At 40.4% G+C, this 17918-nt stretch overlaps 1 protein-coding gene across 1 annotated transcript in view; it reads right to left on the bottom strand.

Annotated features, from left to right (window-relative positions):
• Positions 1–1356: 1356 nt before the first annotated feature.
• The window catches only part of sacs (sacsin molecular chaperone), a 91919-nt gene continuing 75357 nt past the window's right edge, over positions 1357–17918 (bottom strand). The window contains exon 9 of the mRNA XM_059964195.1: positions 1357–16615. Within this exon, the coding sequence (XP_059820178.1) occupies positions 5052–16615 (11564 nt within the window). The 3' untranslated portion in view covers positions 1357–5051. The remainder of the gene's footprint in view (positions 16616–17918) is intronic.

Here is a 17918-nt window from a genome sequence, read left to right as displayed (position 1 = left end):
TGGTCCAGAATTTCAAACAGCTGCTGTTTACAAGATCCCAACATGACATTGGTGGATTTATCTCCAAATAGCCTCTCCCAATCTGTTCACCCCAGTTCCTGCCTAATCCAGTTGTAATTGGGTTTCCTCCAGTTTATCTGGAGTTATCTTAATAACCATTGTTTCTAAAAGGTTCAGCTTCTAAAACTTCACTTCCCAGGCAGGTTCATTTCTCAGTATAAGGTATAGCACAACCCTTTCCTGGTTAGACTGTCTACATATTGCTTGAAGAAATCCTCCTGGCTGCATCTAACCAATTCTGTCTTGCCCAAGCCCTTTCCATTGAGGGCCACTCCTTCCCTTACCTTACCCTCAAAACTAGCCATGTGATCACACTGACTTCTGCCATCTCCTCTATGCTCATGCAGTGACTTCAGCTGGCAGGTAGAGGCAATGACCAACTGCTCTGTGAGGGGGCAAGAAGAGCACCTAATACCACCAGTTCACTTCAGCTGGTATTAGTGCTCACAAGTTTGATTTTGTTTGCATGCTGTAATACAATAAGTTGCATTCGGGATTGGTTGAGCACTGTCGTCATGATAAAAAGCCAAAAGCAGAGACACTTCTTGCATATGCTGCTACATTGACCACGATCCATCAAAGTAGTGAACACAGCACTTAGGATGTTACGTTGAAGTTCCATACGATGTTGGTGAGGCCAAATTTGAAATGTGCTGTGCAGTTCTCACCATCTGCCTACAGGAAAGATATTAAAATGATTTTAAGAGCACAGCAAAAATTTCCAAGGATGTTGCCAGTACTTGAGGACCTGAGTTATAGAGAAAGTTTCCCTCCCACCTCAATATTCTCTCCTTTGCCCTCTTCCATCAGGCAGAAGATACAAAAGCCTGAAAGTATGTACCACCAGGCTCAAGGACAGCTTCTATCTCACTGTTATCGGACTCCTGAATGGACCTCTTGTAGAATTAGACAGATCCTTGGACTCACAATCTTACATGTGATGTCCTTGTACTTTATCATTTACCTGCACTGCACTTTTTCAGTAGCTTTTACACTTTATTCTGCATTGCTAATGTTTTACTTATTCTAGCTCAATGTCTAGTGTAATGGTTTGATCTGTATAAACAGTATACAAGACAACCTTTTCACTGCATCTTGGTACATGTGGCATTAATAAACCAAAGCAACACACACAAAAATGCTGGAGGAACTCAGCAGGTCAGGCAGCATCTATAGAAATGGATAAACAGTCGACATTGCCGGCCCAGACCCTTCATCAGGAATGAACCAATAATACAACAATACCATATCTACAACTATTGTTAACAATTACAGTAATGATTACACATGTATACTGAAGTTGCTTTATTGTAGTTGTGATACTTGGTACATCAGCTGACAGAGCTACACTGCTCCAAATTCATGAGCAGTACTATAATCACTCCTCAAAAATACATTTATCGCAGCAGTCTATGCCCAGATTACTTGCTGCTAGTAAATGTCACACCATAGTCTTGCAGTAACAGTTCTGTCAAATATATACACAACAGCAAAATCAAGACAGTATGTACAACACGTGATCATATTTCAAAATGGCACTGAAGTTGCTGATGTGTATCAAAGAACCATTGACAGTTAACTAGCTACACAGTCCTCTGTTTCAAAATTTTGAGTACTGAACACATATTTCTGCATTAAGTCACGATGAATCAATTAATATAGCTGAGATGGCAACATTCTAAAGCTCTAACACAAGCATATAAAATTAAGTACAAGAAAATATAATGCTGAAAGCCTCTTGTCTTCAAATAGTGTAGAAAAATTGCATGGGTATTACAAGCATTCTCATAAACCAGTGAACTACTGCTGTTATGGAATATTATGCTTGGTCAGAGATAAGTGTCCAAATATGCCTCAGTTGTATAAGGAAAATAAGAGATTTTAAAAACATAAGTATTTCCTCAAAGGGAATGTAACAATAGGATTAAATCCCTAAGAAAATTCTGCATGAAACAAAAACACAAGAAATTCTGCAGATGCTGGAAATCCAGAGTAACAGACACTTGATGATGTAAGAATCCAGCAGGTCAGGCAACATCTATGGAGAGGAGAAAAGAGCCGATGTTTCGGGCCAAGACCCTTCATCATTCTCAGCCCAAAGCTTCAGCTCTTTATTCCTCTCCACTGATGCTCCCTGACCTGTTGAGTTCCTTCCGCATTTTGTATGCTTTGCATGAAAGAACATAGCATATATGCGGCTCCAAAAGAAGCAGTGAATCAAAATTAGGTGAATGGTATCATGGCAGATGCAATTTAATGTGGATAAATGTGAGGTTATCCACTTTGGTTGCAAGAACAGGAAAACAGATTATTATCTGAACGGTGGCCGATTAGGAAAAAGGGAGATGCAACGAGACCTGGGTGTCATTGTACACCAGTCATTGAAGGTGGGCATGCAGGTACAGCAGGCGGTGAAAAAGGCAAATGGTATGTTAACATTCATAGCAATAGGATTTGAGTACAGGAGCAGGGAGGTTCTACTGCAGTTGTACAAGGCCTTGGTGAGACCGCACCTAGAATATTGTGTGCAGTTTTGGTCCCCTAATCTGAGGAAAGACATTCTTGCCATAGAGGGAGTACAGAGAAGGTTCACCAGATTGATTCCTGGGATGGCAGGACTTTCATATAAAGAAAGACTGGATCGACTAGGCTTATACTCACTGGAATTTAGAAGATTGAGGGGGGATCTTATTGAAACGTATAAAATTCTAAAGGGATTGGACAGGCTAGATGCAGGAAGATTGTTTCCGATGTTGGGGAAGTCCAGAAGGAGGGGTCACAGTTTAAGGATAAAGGGGAAGCCTTTTAGGACCGAGATGAGGAAAAATTTCTTCACACAGAGTGGTGAATCTGTGGAATTCTCTGCCACAGGAAACAGTTGAGGCCGGTTCATTGGCTATATTTAAGAGGAAGTTAGATATGGCCCTTGTGGCTAAAGGGATCAGGGGGGTATGGAGAGAAAGCAGGTACAGGGTTCTGAGTTGGATGATCAGCCATGATTATACTGAATGGCGGTGCAGGCTCAAAGGGCCAAATGGCCTACTCCTGCACCTATTTTCTATGTTTCTATGTATATGTCTATTACTTTGACTTCACTAGGAAAAAAGTGATCTCAAGAAGAAGCTATCTTATCAAAGAAAAAAATACAAGTGACCTTTTTTTTGCAGAAATGCCGAACAGTACTCAATATGTGAAAAGAAACTCCAATTATTGTTTTCAGCTTTCCCCCTTTAAGAAATATATTTAAATCAATGAATCAGGGTGCCAAATAAAATTCCTAATTACTGATTTGTATAGAAAGCTAAAAAGCAGAAACCTGTTATTACATTCAGTATGAACACATTGAAAACTACCAAGTTATCCCATCTCTTCTAGAAAAATGAGAAACATTAAATAAAATACAAGTGTTCTGCAGATCAGCATCTCTGCCATCTGTTCACTAGAATACAATAATACAAAATCAAAACCAAAAATACATTAAACAGACATATTATCTGCACAATGAATAGCAGAAACTGACTGTGAAAATGTCATGCAAAGTAGTCAAAAATACATCAGTCCATTACACCTCATTGTTGATCAGTGAACAATGTTTTTTGTTATTGTCAGAAAGTACTCAAATATCTTAAACAAAAATATTGCACAATAATGTATATATAAAATGATTTTTTGTTTTATTATACAATTAAATAGAACCTTCAGGTTTCAAACCTGTGATAGTTTGCAAACATTTCATTTATTCTGTAAAACTATGGTGTGATATATATATATATATTTATATATATATATTTGTAGTCCAATGTTTAGACCCAGTCTGTGTTTTGTGAATGCTCATCGAATGTGTCAAGATTTCAACTGTGTAGGATGTGTATTTCAAGATTTCTACTGTATATATACTTGGCAAAAGATATTTACTTAATAACAACCATTGGTACTTCAATTGCAAGCATTGAGAAAAAAAACTTAAATCTTAACCCTCTCCTTTCCCCACAAAGGAGATAAGTTATGTAACTTCTTGGATTCATCTAGTGCAAGTTACTACAATCTGTTGCATGTACTTAAGGCATTAAAATTATGGAAAGTAAGCCTGCCCATATTTCTATCGGAACAGTAGCTCAATTCCAGCAGCTATATAAAGTTCAGCTTTACCCTGGTCTGCACTGCTCCAGCTGATGAAGATGCATGAAGAGATCACAGGGTTTCAGCACTGATACACAAAAAGGCTTACTTTGATCATGCTTAGCCAAATGCGTTGAGACAAATTTAATGTTAAATTTGGAGTTAAAGTGGGACTACCATCTTTTATGAAAAACCTCTCTCTCAAAGCAAAACCGTTACTTGAAAGGAATGCCTTCAAATCATATTGGTGTGTATATACAGGTTTCCATATTATTCAAAAAGTGCAAAGGAAACTTTGAAGGGGTTTAATCACTAAAATGTTTATGAGTGTGAGCAGTTGCCAATGGCAGGATAATAATCAAATTGATAAATGGACTGAATATGTAATGACTTCATACAAAAAAACTATTCAGTATATTACGTATGGCTTCGGGGTGAACATGTTGGTCTTAATGAAAGTTTTGAATATTACGCGGTGCATTGAACTAATTATGACACTCATTTGGAGGATAGCTTGCTGGACAACTAATTAATTTTAATTCTTTACAAAGAATTCTTTGCATATTCTTGAAGCATTTCATATATAGAGCTTGTAGATGGCAAACTGTTTATGATCTGGTGCATAAGTAAAAGTGTTTTTGGCCATTTAGAAAGGACAATTGGCTCAGAATCATTGCAACAAGTGCTGTGCTATGTTTTCAGTTTTAATTCATGAAACAAAGTTAATTTAACAAGACTACATGAACATTTCATGAGAGCTAAGTTATCCTTGATTCATCCTAGATGATAAAAAGCTTCTATTTGTGTTAAAGTTATTTGAACTGTTGTCCTGATTAATGCCTATGTGTTTCCTAACCTTACTATTTGTAACCTTACAGTTTTTGTTGAATGAAGTTTTCAAGTTTTATGATGATCCGTGCAGTGCATTCCATCACTCTCATTGCAACATCCGTAGTGAATTTATCATTTGGAATTAGAGGAAAGGGGAGGAGATCTGGATACCGGGTTCTCAATCCGTCCACACCATATGCTTCCAGGGTATTTACATCTGATGCAAGTCCTGCCAGACTTTGGCTGTATTCTTCCACTTTATGTGCAAGCGCAGCGGGTTTGACATCTTTGTCAGACTTTCCCTTAACTGCATATTCAGCTGATATCAAAGCAAGTTTTGCTGCCAAGTAGCACTTGAAACATACCCACTCATTAGCATTTTTGTGCAGATCATTTCTAGCTGCAGAGAAGTTTGCTCGGGCTTGCCTGAGCCATCTTCGTGCCTCAATGGGGTTGCCCACAGTTTTGAAGGTTGGGGGCACAAAAAACCGTGAAGAATGAGACGAACCTGAAGCTGAAGCAAATCTGGCTTTAAAATGCTGCCTGTCAGATTTATGGCTGGTTGCTTCCTGATTCCAGGATGTGTAAAATCTCTGAAATGAAAACTTTTCTGATTGGAAGCGAGCAGATGAAGAAGAGTAGGTTCTTCTTGAAGCTCGGTCAGTACTGAAATCAGAACCTCCTATCCCTTGCTTTTCTAGCCTATTGATTTCATTCTGTACATGCTTGAAGACTTCAGTTGCTATTTCCAGATTATCTGCGTTTTTATCAGGATGCCACTTGAGGTATAACCGTCGTATTATCTTTTTCCTTTCTGGCTCAGGAAGTCTCCAAGCCTGCTCCAGTACCAAGGTGACCTCTCGGAGAATTTCAGGCAGGGCATGTAGCTTAATCTTCTTTGGAGACTGGTGCTTTGAAGTTGATGCTCGATGGCTTTCCCTTCCAGGAAAATGGGGAGGAATTGGCCTGAGGCCTGGAGAAAGGCATTCTGTGGGGCTTGTAGGAGTGGTGGGTGTACTGTCTCTCCCTTGGGAACTTTCATCGGGTCTTGAAAACTTGTACAGATCTAGAGAACTTACAATTTTGTACTCACTGTAGCCGATGTCGATCTGAAAATACTTCCCCAAAAAGCTGGAATGGTCAGCTCCTTCACGTTCTACTTCTTGAACAATGATGGCATAAGTGTACGTTGGCTGGTATGATCCATATATATCACCACCTTCAGCATCGACAAGGTACCCAACATATTCGCCTGGGTAGAATACATTCAAGGGATCCATGAGGAGTAAGTAATGGATTTCAGCTGGTATAGGTGTGCCTGGTAAAGGCAGTTCAAGTTTTGAACGTCCAGTAGTGGAATCATACTTCACACCTAAGTTGTCCAGCTTTTCATTGATTCTGTAGATGTCATTGCAGCCAAGCATGGCTATTAGATAGGAAGTATCCAAAATCAAGTTGTCAGTGGCGGTTTTAAGGGTCATTGCCAGGGCCAATAGGAAATTAATATCCTTGCCCTCTGCATGTTGGATATACAAGTGTATCACTGCATTTCCATATCTCTTCAGGAATGCCAATGTTTCACTTTTACTGTGAGGGATGATACTACACCCTTTTATTCGAAGGCTTGTCTGCAGTTTCTCAAAGCAGGAAACTTTTAGACCTTCACGCAAGGCCTTGCAAAGTCGACTGGCTTTTTCTTCATTTGCCATATAGGCATTGTCATTTTCATGCTTCATAATCCGGATAAGGCCTGTGATGAACTGTTCCGAGGAAAGCAGCAACTGAAGACGACCCTGTAGTGAACAAAGTGCCCCAAACTGACATATTTTAGGTGTTTCTTCATCCAAGATCTCTTCCAAGATTCCACTAAGTAACCTTGGCCTAAGTTTTGAAGGGAGCAGCATGATTAACTTTGTATGAAATGAATGGTCTTTTCCCAAATAACACTGGCTGAGATCCACTAGCATTAGCATTCCCACATTCCCCTGCATTCGACTTTTATAATGTGGTGCATCATCAAAAACCAACGTGTTTGACTTTGTTAATCTCCCATCATGACTTGGGAGGTAAAGACCTATCTCACGAAGACTTTCAAAGTCAATTCTGACCTTTACCGGTTCACTTTGAAGACTCTTAAAAAGTCCGGACACAGCCCTTTTCACAGTTCGCATTTCATTTGGTTCCAGTTGCTTCCCTTCTGATATTTTAAATATACGCCCTAGTACCTCGACGTACTGCTTTGTCGAAATGCTATCTTCTGTGCCCAGAAGTTTAAACAACTGGTGGAAGCTGCCAAGTTCCAAAGGCAGTTTGTACAGGTAAGGTTTAAAATCAGACTCATTTTCAAGATTTATGACAACCTCCTCAGGTTTAAGTAGCTTCCGGCCGTCTTCGACCATAACAAAGGCAACACCCCGGAGATGGGAGCGGAAATCTTTCTTTTCTGCATTCAGAAATTCATAAGTACTCTGCAACACTTTGACTCTTGTTTTAATCATATCATCTTCTGGAGATGGAATGTTGCAGATGTTTTTGCAGTTACTAATGACTTTGTCTGGTGGGGGATCCAGACTAACATTTAACATTGCTAGAAGTTCCTCTACCTGCTGCTGTTTATCAAGCTTGCTATCTTTCTGCTCCTTAATACTCAAAGGTGTTGCCTTTTCTGGAAGAACTGGGCATGACGTCCACAATAATTGCATAACGTCAGCCTGCTTGAATTTGGGATTTACTTGAGCGCCACTGAAACATATTAAAGAGAGAGTCCCATTTAGTTCCTTACACTGAGGATGAAGTTTCAGGAGTTCTGCTGCAGCGCGTTCTGGGTAGATGAATGGAATCAATGAAAGATCTTTAAGAAAGGTTCCGGTAAACAGATCAGTCCTCTCTTGAAATATATGATTTAACAGAATGTCAACTTTGTTCTGTATTGTTTCCCTGGACCAATTCTCTGCCTGAGCTCGACCTCCAATGTCCTTAGCAAACTGCAGCAGTTGTTGCTGGGAGACGGTGTAATTCAGTCCAATGTTCCGAAAGAACGTTATCCATGACGTGAGGAATGCAGCGCGGTTTTTGGGCTTTTCAACTTGTTCCAGTCGTCGAAAAAAGTCTTGAGAAATGAAAGCATTCTCTGGCAACATTGCTTTAAAAACGTTTTCTGTCCTGTCATAGAAACACTTCGTAGGCTTTAGGCGATTGAACGAATCAGGTATGATGGCAAGGCCCTCAAGTTTATCAAACAATTGCTGTCTGATCGGTGTACCTTCGTCCAGGTTGGAAAGCTTCTTCTTAAGATGCACCAAGTGCTCGATCTTAGCCACAGTAGTCAGATTATCAAACTTTGGCAGCAAGTGCTTCAAATACACCTCAAGATCATCCACGGAAACACAGTTGAGGAAACTATACAAGTCCTTCAATTGAGGATTGTCTGCAAGAAATGCAAAGTTAGAAGACAGTGTCCATCTTTCAATTTCAGCTAGAGGAATGTTTTTTCTTAGAACAAAGCAAGACCCATATTTTAAGATGCTGATATAGGTGCCATTTATGGCCTTGTAACAAGGCAATGATTTCAGAATCTTACCATCTTCCTGAGCTGTCAGTTGATTCAAGTTGGAATTGAAATACATCAGAAGCACATCAAAGTCATTGTCATTCAGATTATTTGTCCTTAGTGTTGATGTTCGGTTCATATAATCGAGAGCCTTCAGAATACTAGTTGGACTCTCAACATTTGCCAAGTGTAAAACCAACTGTGAGACTAATATGTTCTCTTTGGAGCAAGTTTTATTCAATGCAAATTGAATACAGCCAGCTTTCATCAGCGTACTGAAAACCTTTTCATTTTGGCCAGTTGGGAAGATTGAAACATTCATTAAACTAAGTGGTACTAGAACATCACATTCTGGTACCAGCATTTTGTTGCTGGAAATAGTAAATTTTATACCAGGCAACAAAGCCCAATCTTTCAATGTCTCAACAATCATTTCAAATGTTGGCCCAATCTCGGCTTCACCTTCCTTCACAGAAATTGCATCACTGATGAAATGCCAGAAGCTTTTCAACCACGATTCACTTACAAAACTTTCTTTCCATTTCACAACAAATCTCGTTCTGTAATCTCTGGGAAGCACAAATGAGAGCAGCTCAGCAAAGCTGCTTATATCAAAAGCTTTTGCAACACCGCAGTTGAGCAAGATATTATTGTACTTCATATAAAGTGTGTTCATGAATAGCTCTTTACGGGATGGGATCAGCTCATGGTAGGTTGTCAGAAACTTTGGACGCTTAGCATCAAAAGCCTGCACAACATTGTCCAGAGTAATGAGAAGAGGAAGCCCTACCACCCTAATCTCATTCTCTTCGGAATCTTTGAAGCAGTAGTCAACCAGAAGTTTCAAATTGTGAAAGAGCTTTAATGCGGTCTGATGTAGTCGACAGGGCAACTTTCCAAGGTGGCAGCTTGAATCTGGAGACGTAAACGTGTGCAAGAACTCTCGGACATCAGCAGGCGTTACATAGTGGACTGGAATCCCAGCTTCCTGAAAACAGAGGTAAATGTTGGAAGTCTCATCTGAGCTATACACCAAGTTGAATCCTATATCAAGTAATAAATTTCTGAGCCTGTAAACGTTTTCAGCAATCGTCTTTCGTACTGCAATGTTGTATTCCGTACTTTTCATGTGCTGCAGCTCATCCTGAAGCAAATTATCAAAGAACGACCGGTTTCTATTAGCTGTGGAAGTATTCACCCAGCTAATAAAAATTGCAGGGTGCAGTTCTCCACTGTCTGCATTTGGTATCCTGACTACTGGAAGAAGACGCTTGAGATCGTCATGAAGACAACAATATACAGATCTCACAAGGCAATGCCAATCTGGCTGTATGTCCTGCTTGTTGGTTGCAAAGAATGTCAGAAATTTTTTTAAAGAATCCTTCATAACATGAATGGGTGTGTTTTGCAAGACGGTTATTGTTGGGTCAGAACCAAGAAAGTAGCGCTTCCGTACCTGTACCAGTAGTTCCACGTAGGCAGGAGCGATTAACGTAGTCATGAGGTTATTGTTCCAGTCACTGCGTACCCCAACTCCATTGTCATCCCGCCATAAATTCCTCCTTGCTGAATCCAAAGCAAAGTGTCCATTTACGTGGACAGGTAAACCTGTTTCTAGTGACAAAGGCAGAAAACAGAAAGCTCTGTGAGGCTTTTTGTAATTATGACTAATACAGGCAGCAACCCCTCCTCGAGGGAAAAGCGTGATGTCTTCATTTTTATGAGCTGAAATAACAGACTTTGAAACTTTCTCCATGTTTGAGAAACCTGATCTGTTGCAGACCAGCCATGTTGTTAGGTTGCCTTCAGAATCTTCAATGTCCATAGCATAAGTAATCTGTTGAACTGGTATCTGGCTGAGCTGTTTCCTTTTATTTACACTATCAAGCACAGAGGCATGGAATTGCTTCCGTTTCAGCCTGTCGGCATCTGTGATTTTGGCTTTCACTGAGTAAAGAACATTCAGTTCCCCGGTTGTCTTTTCAATATCACAAATGGAAATCTTCTCCATGTGATTTAAAAACATTAGGAGCTCAGCTCCATCGCTACGCAATTTGTCCAAAAGATTTTGGACCATCTGATCTGACACAGGGACTTGACAGATTTCAGATATTTTCGCCATCTCCGCATTTCGTATCGGAAACCTAAACATTGTAGCATTTTCCAGTTTGAAGAGGTTACCTAAAAACGGACTCAATACATCATGAAACTGATTTCTGAAGTCTGAATCCAAATCTCTGAACATCCTTCCAGGGCTAACATTGGTAGATCCAGGAGCATACTTAGCATGGGGATCAAAAATACAGAGGACATCGTTGTCAGAAATAAATGCTGGGCAGTCTGTTATGTGATACACAGAATTAAATCCAATGCCATATTGCCCAGTCTTGCCAGGATTCCCTTCCTTTGTTCCTCTTCCCAGGTTCTGGATCCCTCTAATATCATCTTCTGTGAAGGGCTGATTGTTGTACACGCAAACTGCAGGACCTTGAAGGGGTGCCCACTTCTCATCAAAGATTCGATCTCCTGGATGGTCCCTGGGATCAAATATAAAGTAGATTTCTGTGGCTTTTGCATCATCTGCATTTTGAAGTAACTCCTTCAGCATTTCTTTCTCAGAAGGATATGCATTGAGAATGCTTTTAATCCTACTGGTCAGTTTCTCTTTCTGTCCAAATTCACTGCCAAGGGTACTGAAACAAATATTGGAAGCATAGCGTTCTAGAGCTTTATGACGTTTTGGTAATGCCCCTAGCTTAACAGCCACCTCTCTTGGGATATCAGGATGACAATATTTCACACTCTTATCGCTCACTCTAATCCAAGGACAATCATTGTAGCACAAAGATTTAGCTGGAACAAGAAATCCATCACCATCTGGTAACAAAAGGGTTCCATATTTTCGTTTGCAGTAATCTCGATTTTTCTCCCTAATGAGACCCCAGACTCCTTCACTAATGATTCTTCGGCAAAGCTGAAAATTATTTTCACTTAGTGATTCAGGATGACATTCAGTTTTTAAGATCTGAAGGACTGATGCAAAGTCTTCAACTGTGAATGAGGTTTGAACTCCCAGCTTTTCAAAGAATTCACGGAAATTGTTCCTATATTTGTTTGGAAGCTGGTAAAGGTAGGGAGTTGCATCAAAATTCAAGTGGAAGGCAACCTTTGCTGACTCAACGTAAGTGTTCTCAACCAGAACAAAGGCAAAATTTTCAAGTTCCTCATTGATTTGCACTTTTGCACCTTCATTCTTCATCATGGCTTCATGAAGATATTTGTAACATGCATTTGTTATATTCTCTTGGCATAGAGTAATGCCATCAAAGCCAGTGGCTACTTTCTTCAGCTGCTCTAACACTACAAGAATAGGTGGCTTCTTTAACAACCCCAAAAAATCTTTAACACTTGATGACAGGGTACCACAGCCTTTACTGGGAGGATTTTCATTTAGAATCGGGTGCAGAAGACAAACTATATCCTGGTACTCAAGTCCATACACCTCTTTAGCTGAAAATAGAGTTTCAGGTTGAAAATCATTTCCTTTCCAATGTAATGAGAAACCCGGGGGCTTTTTAAGGAAAGGAAGGAAAGGTACGGACTGAAATTTCACAGCAAAGTCTTTAGCTCTGTGGTCCCGATACTTTAATTTCTCATCAATTATACTGAGTATGATGCTGCTCCGGAGGCAGGCTGCTGCATGATCACTTTCATTTAGTGCTGCCACAGACATCGCTCGTTCCAGTATATCTTCCCAGGATATGTCATCCTTGATCATGCCAAGTTGTACAAGCTTTACTAGACGGACTGGGTTCAGATAGTCTTGTGCAGTTCCACAAGGGAATCTCCCATCACTAATGTCATAGAGCTTAGCAACTCGACCCTCAGGATGAATGAGCCTTGAAGGAACGGATAACAGTTGCTGTTCTCCTGACGATGGAATACAACAGGTTGTGCGCAACAGCCCAGAAAGCTCCAACACCTTTTCATCGAGAACGTAAAGCATCAATGGATCACGAAGCTCCGCCTCTATCTCTTGGATATATGGGAAAAATGCCTCTGTAAAAAACTGCTTCTCAGAAAATGTATTTTCCAGTAATATATTCTTACAGCCTGCTTCTTCAAAGCCAGCTCTAACCCAAGGTGGAAGTTCCACGGCACACAGTGGCTGAGGCTCAGCCTTTTTGAGGAACTGCAAGAGAATCCTAAAAGCCAAAGGCCCAACGACTGGTCTACGAAGCAAAATATCATCCAAGAACCTTATGCTTTTGATGGAAACCCAGGAAGTTCCATCTGAGAAGACCTCTGTCAGCTTGTTTCCTCTCCCTTTGGCTATGTCTTCATAAAGACCTTGCCACACCACAGCAAAGTCATCGTGAACCAAGGTAATATCAGGCCATAGTGTGTAATAGTTGTAATCAACGAGCTCTGCATTAACAGCCATGTCCCGCAACACAGCAAGTGCTTCCAAATATGCCTGAACTATCACATGTCTCATGAAGATGGTGTTCCACCTGCCTTTTGTATCTGTTTTCCAGATTTCTTTCCGATTGGAGGAAACTGCAAAGCAGCCATTGATATGCACTGGTAATCCTGTTTTGATTCTCAAAGGCAGATAACAGAACACTTCCCCGTAAGCACTACCGTTTGTCTTGATGCTCCATTTTTTGTCTTCTGTTTCAGATAGCAGAACACCAACAGCACCGCAAGGGACAAGTCCCAATCTCCGTCCACTTTCCTGCAGTGAAAACATCAGTGCTTCTCCAGTATCCATGCATGAACATATTAGCCATGTTGTGGATTCAGTCATTTTTTCAGGGGGTTCTTCTTCACTTCCCTTCCTGCTGTGCGTTATCTTTGCTGAGACATCCAAGAAATCTCCATCGTCTGGAAGTCTGAACAGAGGTGACTGAAGATCAACTATCCTTCGGAATACTTGAAGGTATTCATCCACCACTATTTGCACTATGCAGGCACACCGAGGTGCTTCAGAAGGAAGCTGTCTTGTACTGGCAAGTGTTTTCATCAACTTTGCTGCCTCCTTTAAAATATTCATGGGTGTGGTCACAGCTTTTGATGAACATAAGATTTTCTTGATTGCAATAAGAATTTGTGCCAATCTAGGATCAGATTCTTCTGATTCTAAGTATTTTAAGAACATGGTGTTGACATTCTGAGAGAAGAGAATCAGCCTATGGCCACACAGACTGAACTCATCCACAAGAGAATAAATATCAGTGATATTATAGGAAACGTTGCTGATTTCACTGACTAATGCCTCCTCTTCCACTCTGAAGGGAAGTCTGAAAAGAGTTCCCATATAGCAAAAGGGTCTTTCCTTGTCCACTGGCAAATCGCAACCAAAGACATTAACAAATGGCTTGAACTGATTGGGGAACTTTCTTAATCTCTTCTGATGTTTGTTCCAATTGATTTTTATCCCAGGATGTGTTTTATCACGAATATGCTTTCCCAAATGACTAATATTGGGATCAAACATTATCATAAATTCACGGCTCAAAATTATAGGGATATCTGTGATGTGGTAAACAGAGTTAAAACCAAGTCCAAACTTGCCAACTTTGTCAACCTCAGTCCTCTTCAGGGATCCACCAAGCCTGGTTATGTTTACAAAGTCAGCGTCACTGAAGTCAGAGTTGTTGAATGACCAGAGAGCAGGCCCATGACACAGAGCCATGCCCGGGTCCAGGAGGTTTTCCCGGATATCCGAGTTTCTCCGCATGTCAATCAGGAAGCTACACTCAGTTCCCTCAGCATCATCGGCATTTTGTAAGAGCTCTTTGAAGATATCCGCAACTGACGGATATTCATCTAGAATGTTTCTGATTCGCACAGTGAGGGGCTCTCTTTGTCCAGATTGCTCAAAGCCCAAATTCTCTGGGTTAATGAGCCTCGTACTGAGGCAGGGCACCTGCAACGCCTCAGCCATTTTCATAGGAATGTCCTCATGCACCAAATTAATGGGTTCCAATGAATCATCAAGCAAGTCACTGAGATCATCTACCTTGATGTCGCAGTAGCTACAGTTCTTAATGGGCTCCATTACCAGTTTGCTGGGATCTTTACTGTAATGAATAGGTATTGAAGTATCAACATTAACCGTGATTTGATTGATGGACAGCCACCTTAAGATGTTCAGTACCAGAAGTAAGTTTTGCTTACTTTCTTGCTCACTAATTTCACCATCACTTTTCTGTTTGATAATCTTAATAATATTGAAGATGTGCTCGGTTGTTATTTCTTCCAGTGCTCCAAAGAACGTAAACAGTTTGTGATATTTTGCCATTGTTTTTGGTAGGATATATAGGTAAGGCTCCAGATCAAGTTCTTCTATGGGTTTTGTAGCTACCTGTCCAGGTACAGTAAAGACCTTTCCTGTCCAAACCCAGGGAAAGGTCAACGATCTGAACCCTTCTTTATCCTTCTCCAGATGTCCTTGCATAAAGTCATAAATGTCAAGCAAGAAATGCTGAAACTGGTACCATTCATCATTATTGAAATCCTTGGAATTGTGCCAATCCACAACATTCTTCAAGTGCCCTAAAACCCGGTCCAAGCTGGGTTGCGTGGAAAACCCTAGCAATTTTCTAACTGCTGCAGAGATGTTCTCCACAAGAGGCATGGCAGAGCCAACTAGTACTGCATCAGATATATCCCGCATTTCACAGGCCTTGTGGAAAGTTAATACATCCCCTTTCCAAGCAAGGGACTGTGGGTAATTCAGAGGACGTTTCTTACAAACTGGAACCCACTTTATTTTTTGTAATGTTGCCTTTGCTTCAGAAGAAAGCAATAAAGTCTTTTGTCTGTGAAGAATTGTTAGTAATGTCTTGGCTTTCCTGATAACCAGATCCTGCTCAAATTTGCTACTGCCCTGCAGTACTTCAATTCTTTTGGCCACTTGGATGACTTCTTTTTCAGTTAGCTGATCTTCATTCTTCAAACCTATTTGTCTTAGAGCATGTAAAATATCTGGAGTTGAGGTATAGCTCTCTGGTGGAAACAGTGTTTTCTCATCAGCATAAAACAAATTCTGCAATGTTTCTACTTTGGGGTCAAACAACTCTTTAGCTGACAGTAATCTTCCCTGAGAAGTAGAAATAAATTTCAAAGATTTCAGCCATTCTACAAACAAAGCATTTTCATCTTTAAGAAAAGCTAAATTAATGAGAATCCAAGTTACAATATTTGTTACATCCTTACTAGAATAAAAGCCTTTTTCAATGTCCTGCAGTATAATTTTTAGGCAGTCCGTACTTTTTAGTTGTTCAGCTTTCAGCAAGGTAACTAGTCGAATGGATGCTTCATCAGTGCAATGTATTACAGGAATGGACATCCGTATATCTGGCGGAAGCTTTGCAGTATGATGCAAGACTTTACTTCCTTTCAATGCAATAAAACTTTGGCTACTTTTCTCAGAGGATGGTTCAATTTTGTTAAAGATAATTAGTTCCTGAAGAATTTTCTTGTCTCGCTCATTAACTTCTGGCAAACTAGCTAAGAAACACCTAAGTGCAATTTTGTGTGTTGGGGGCAACAACATGACCTGACTGGTAATCTTTTGTGGCAGTGCATTATCCAGGACCTGCAACAAGGTGCTCGGCAGAGGAGAATGGATGTACTTTTTCATAAGGGGGTGCTGCAAACAGGGGTCTAGCTCTTTAATGGCAACTCCACCAAGCTTTTCAATGACTTCAGCTAGAAACTCGGGGAGCTGCGTTTCATTTTCAGATTCCAAGATTATGGGAGAAGGAGATCGGAGGCGTAAAAGCTTGACTGTGGTCTGGGATTCATCCAAAGGCATCTTAGGGATCAGTGGTAACTCCTCAAACAGGGTCAGGTCTTCAGGGAAGTTATGATACAGATATCTCCATACTGTTGTCAGCCAAGACATCGGGGGGTGCTTTCTCTCTGGGCTTCCTGGTGACCACTGAACCGTCATCTCTCTGCCAGGCCAGCAGGCATTCATCATTTCTTTAATAAGACGTGCAGAACGTTCGGGAGTCAGCAACTGCAGTTGCGTACAGAGTCGACCTGAGTATTAATAGCAGTAAAGAGAGAAAATTAAAAAAAAGAATGATCCAGATGAAAAATTTGTGCTAGCTTTACAACTGCAAAAAAACTAGCCTAACACGATCAGTTTTACAGTACAAAAATGGGTGGGAAAAGTCGCTATTGGACTCCCAAGCACAGTGCATTTATGAGCACTTACTGTTTCAGAGTATCTAGAGTCCCTGCGTAAAGAAATGCTGCCCTCAGACTGGGAGGATTGCTGCCCGCTTCCATTGTTTTAAAGAGCTGTCATTCCTGCATTGGTTCAACATTCTCTTAACCCATTTGTATTGGCAGCTGACTGATTTGCATCTAAACTAGATGGCCCATATAATCAGAATTCCTTTATGTTAATTATTCTTTAAACACGCCAGATTCTTACTCTTTTAATTCTCAGTTGAAACTCCAGAGCCACAGTTTCTCATTCTGACGTACACAACAAATGGTCCAATTTTGACCAGACTGGATTTATGACTTCATCCAGTACATAACTTTGGATATGAATTCTTGGTATTCAGCCTTGTTAAAAAGTTAAAAATATTTGCCCCAGTTCATTAATGTCACTTTCACCAGTGCCCCTTTGAAGTTTTCTCTCTTATTCTACCTGAAGTGAGTGACTGTGGTTTGTTTCAGCACAGAATGCCACAGATCACTGAACACGAGGCAAATCCCTCCACTGTGAAATCTGCAATATTGTTTGACTTCATCAATCTTCCCTTCGCATTATAAGCGTTCGGGTTTCTTTAAACCCCATCCTTGATTTCAAGATGCATATGATTGTATGACCTCATTCCCTCTCTTTCCAATACCAGTGGAGATCTAGAACATGACTGCAATATTTGGAAGGACTTTGTGTAACCTTTAGTATTAAACAAATAAATATAAGTGTAAGTTATGACCCCCCCCAAAAAAAATTATTAGTTTGGAAGCACATTAATTCAATTCCGAATGAGAACTTTTTCAGATGCAGAAATTCCAAAATAATCTGCAAGACAATGTGCAGAAGTGCAGTAGTAACTTGTCCAAGTTACATCTCACCTCTGCCCTGACCTCTCTGGACCAACGGAAAAAAGGACCAGGAATTCACTGAGCAGCAATTAGCTTTCATAAATTTAAAGCTTGTGACTCCATGGCAAATTTAGAAAGTCCCACAGTGCACAACTGTACTCATTATATTGCATTGGTAATTGACAACACTTTGCAGGGCCAGAATATAGTAACAATTCCCCTTTAAAGAAAACATGCTCTGTAATAGTATAGTGGGTAATGAATCTAATTAGGTCAT

The sequence above is a fragment of the Hypanus sabinus genome, chromosome 3 (assembly GCF_030144855.1).
Source record: "Hypanus sabinus isolate sHypSab1 chromosome 3, sHypSab1.hap1, whole genome shotgun sequence".
NCBI lineage: Eukaryota > Metazoa > Chordata > Chondrichthyes > Myliobatiformes > Dasyatidae > Hypanus > Hypanus sabinus.
The sequence above is the reverse complement of the archived record's forward strand: the minus strand, read 5'-3'. Positions and strand labels throughout refer to the sequence as shown.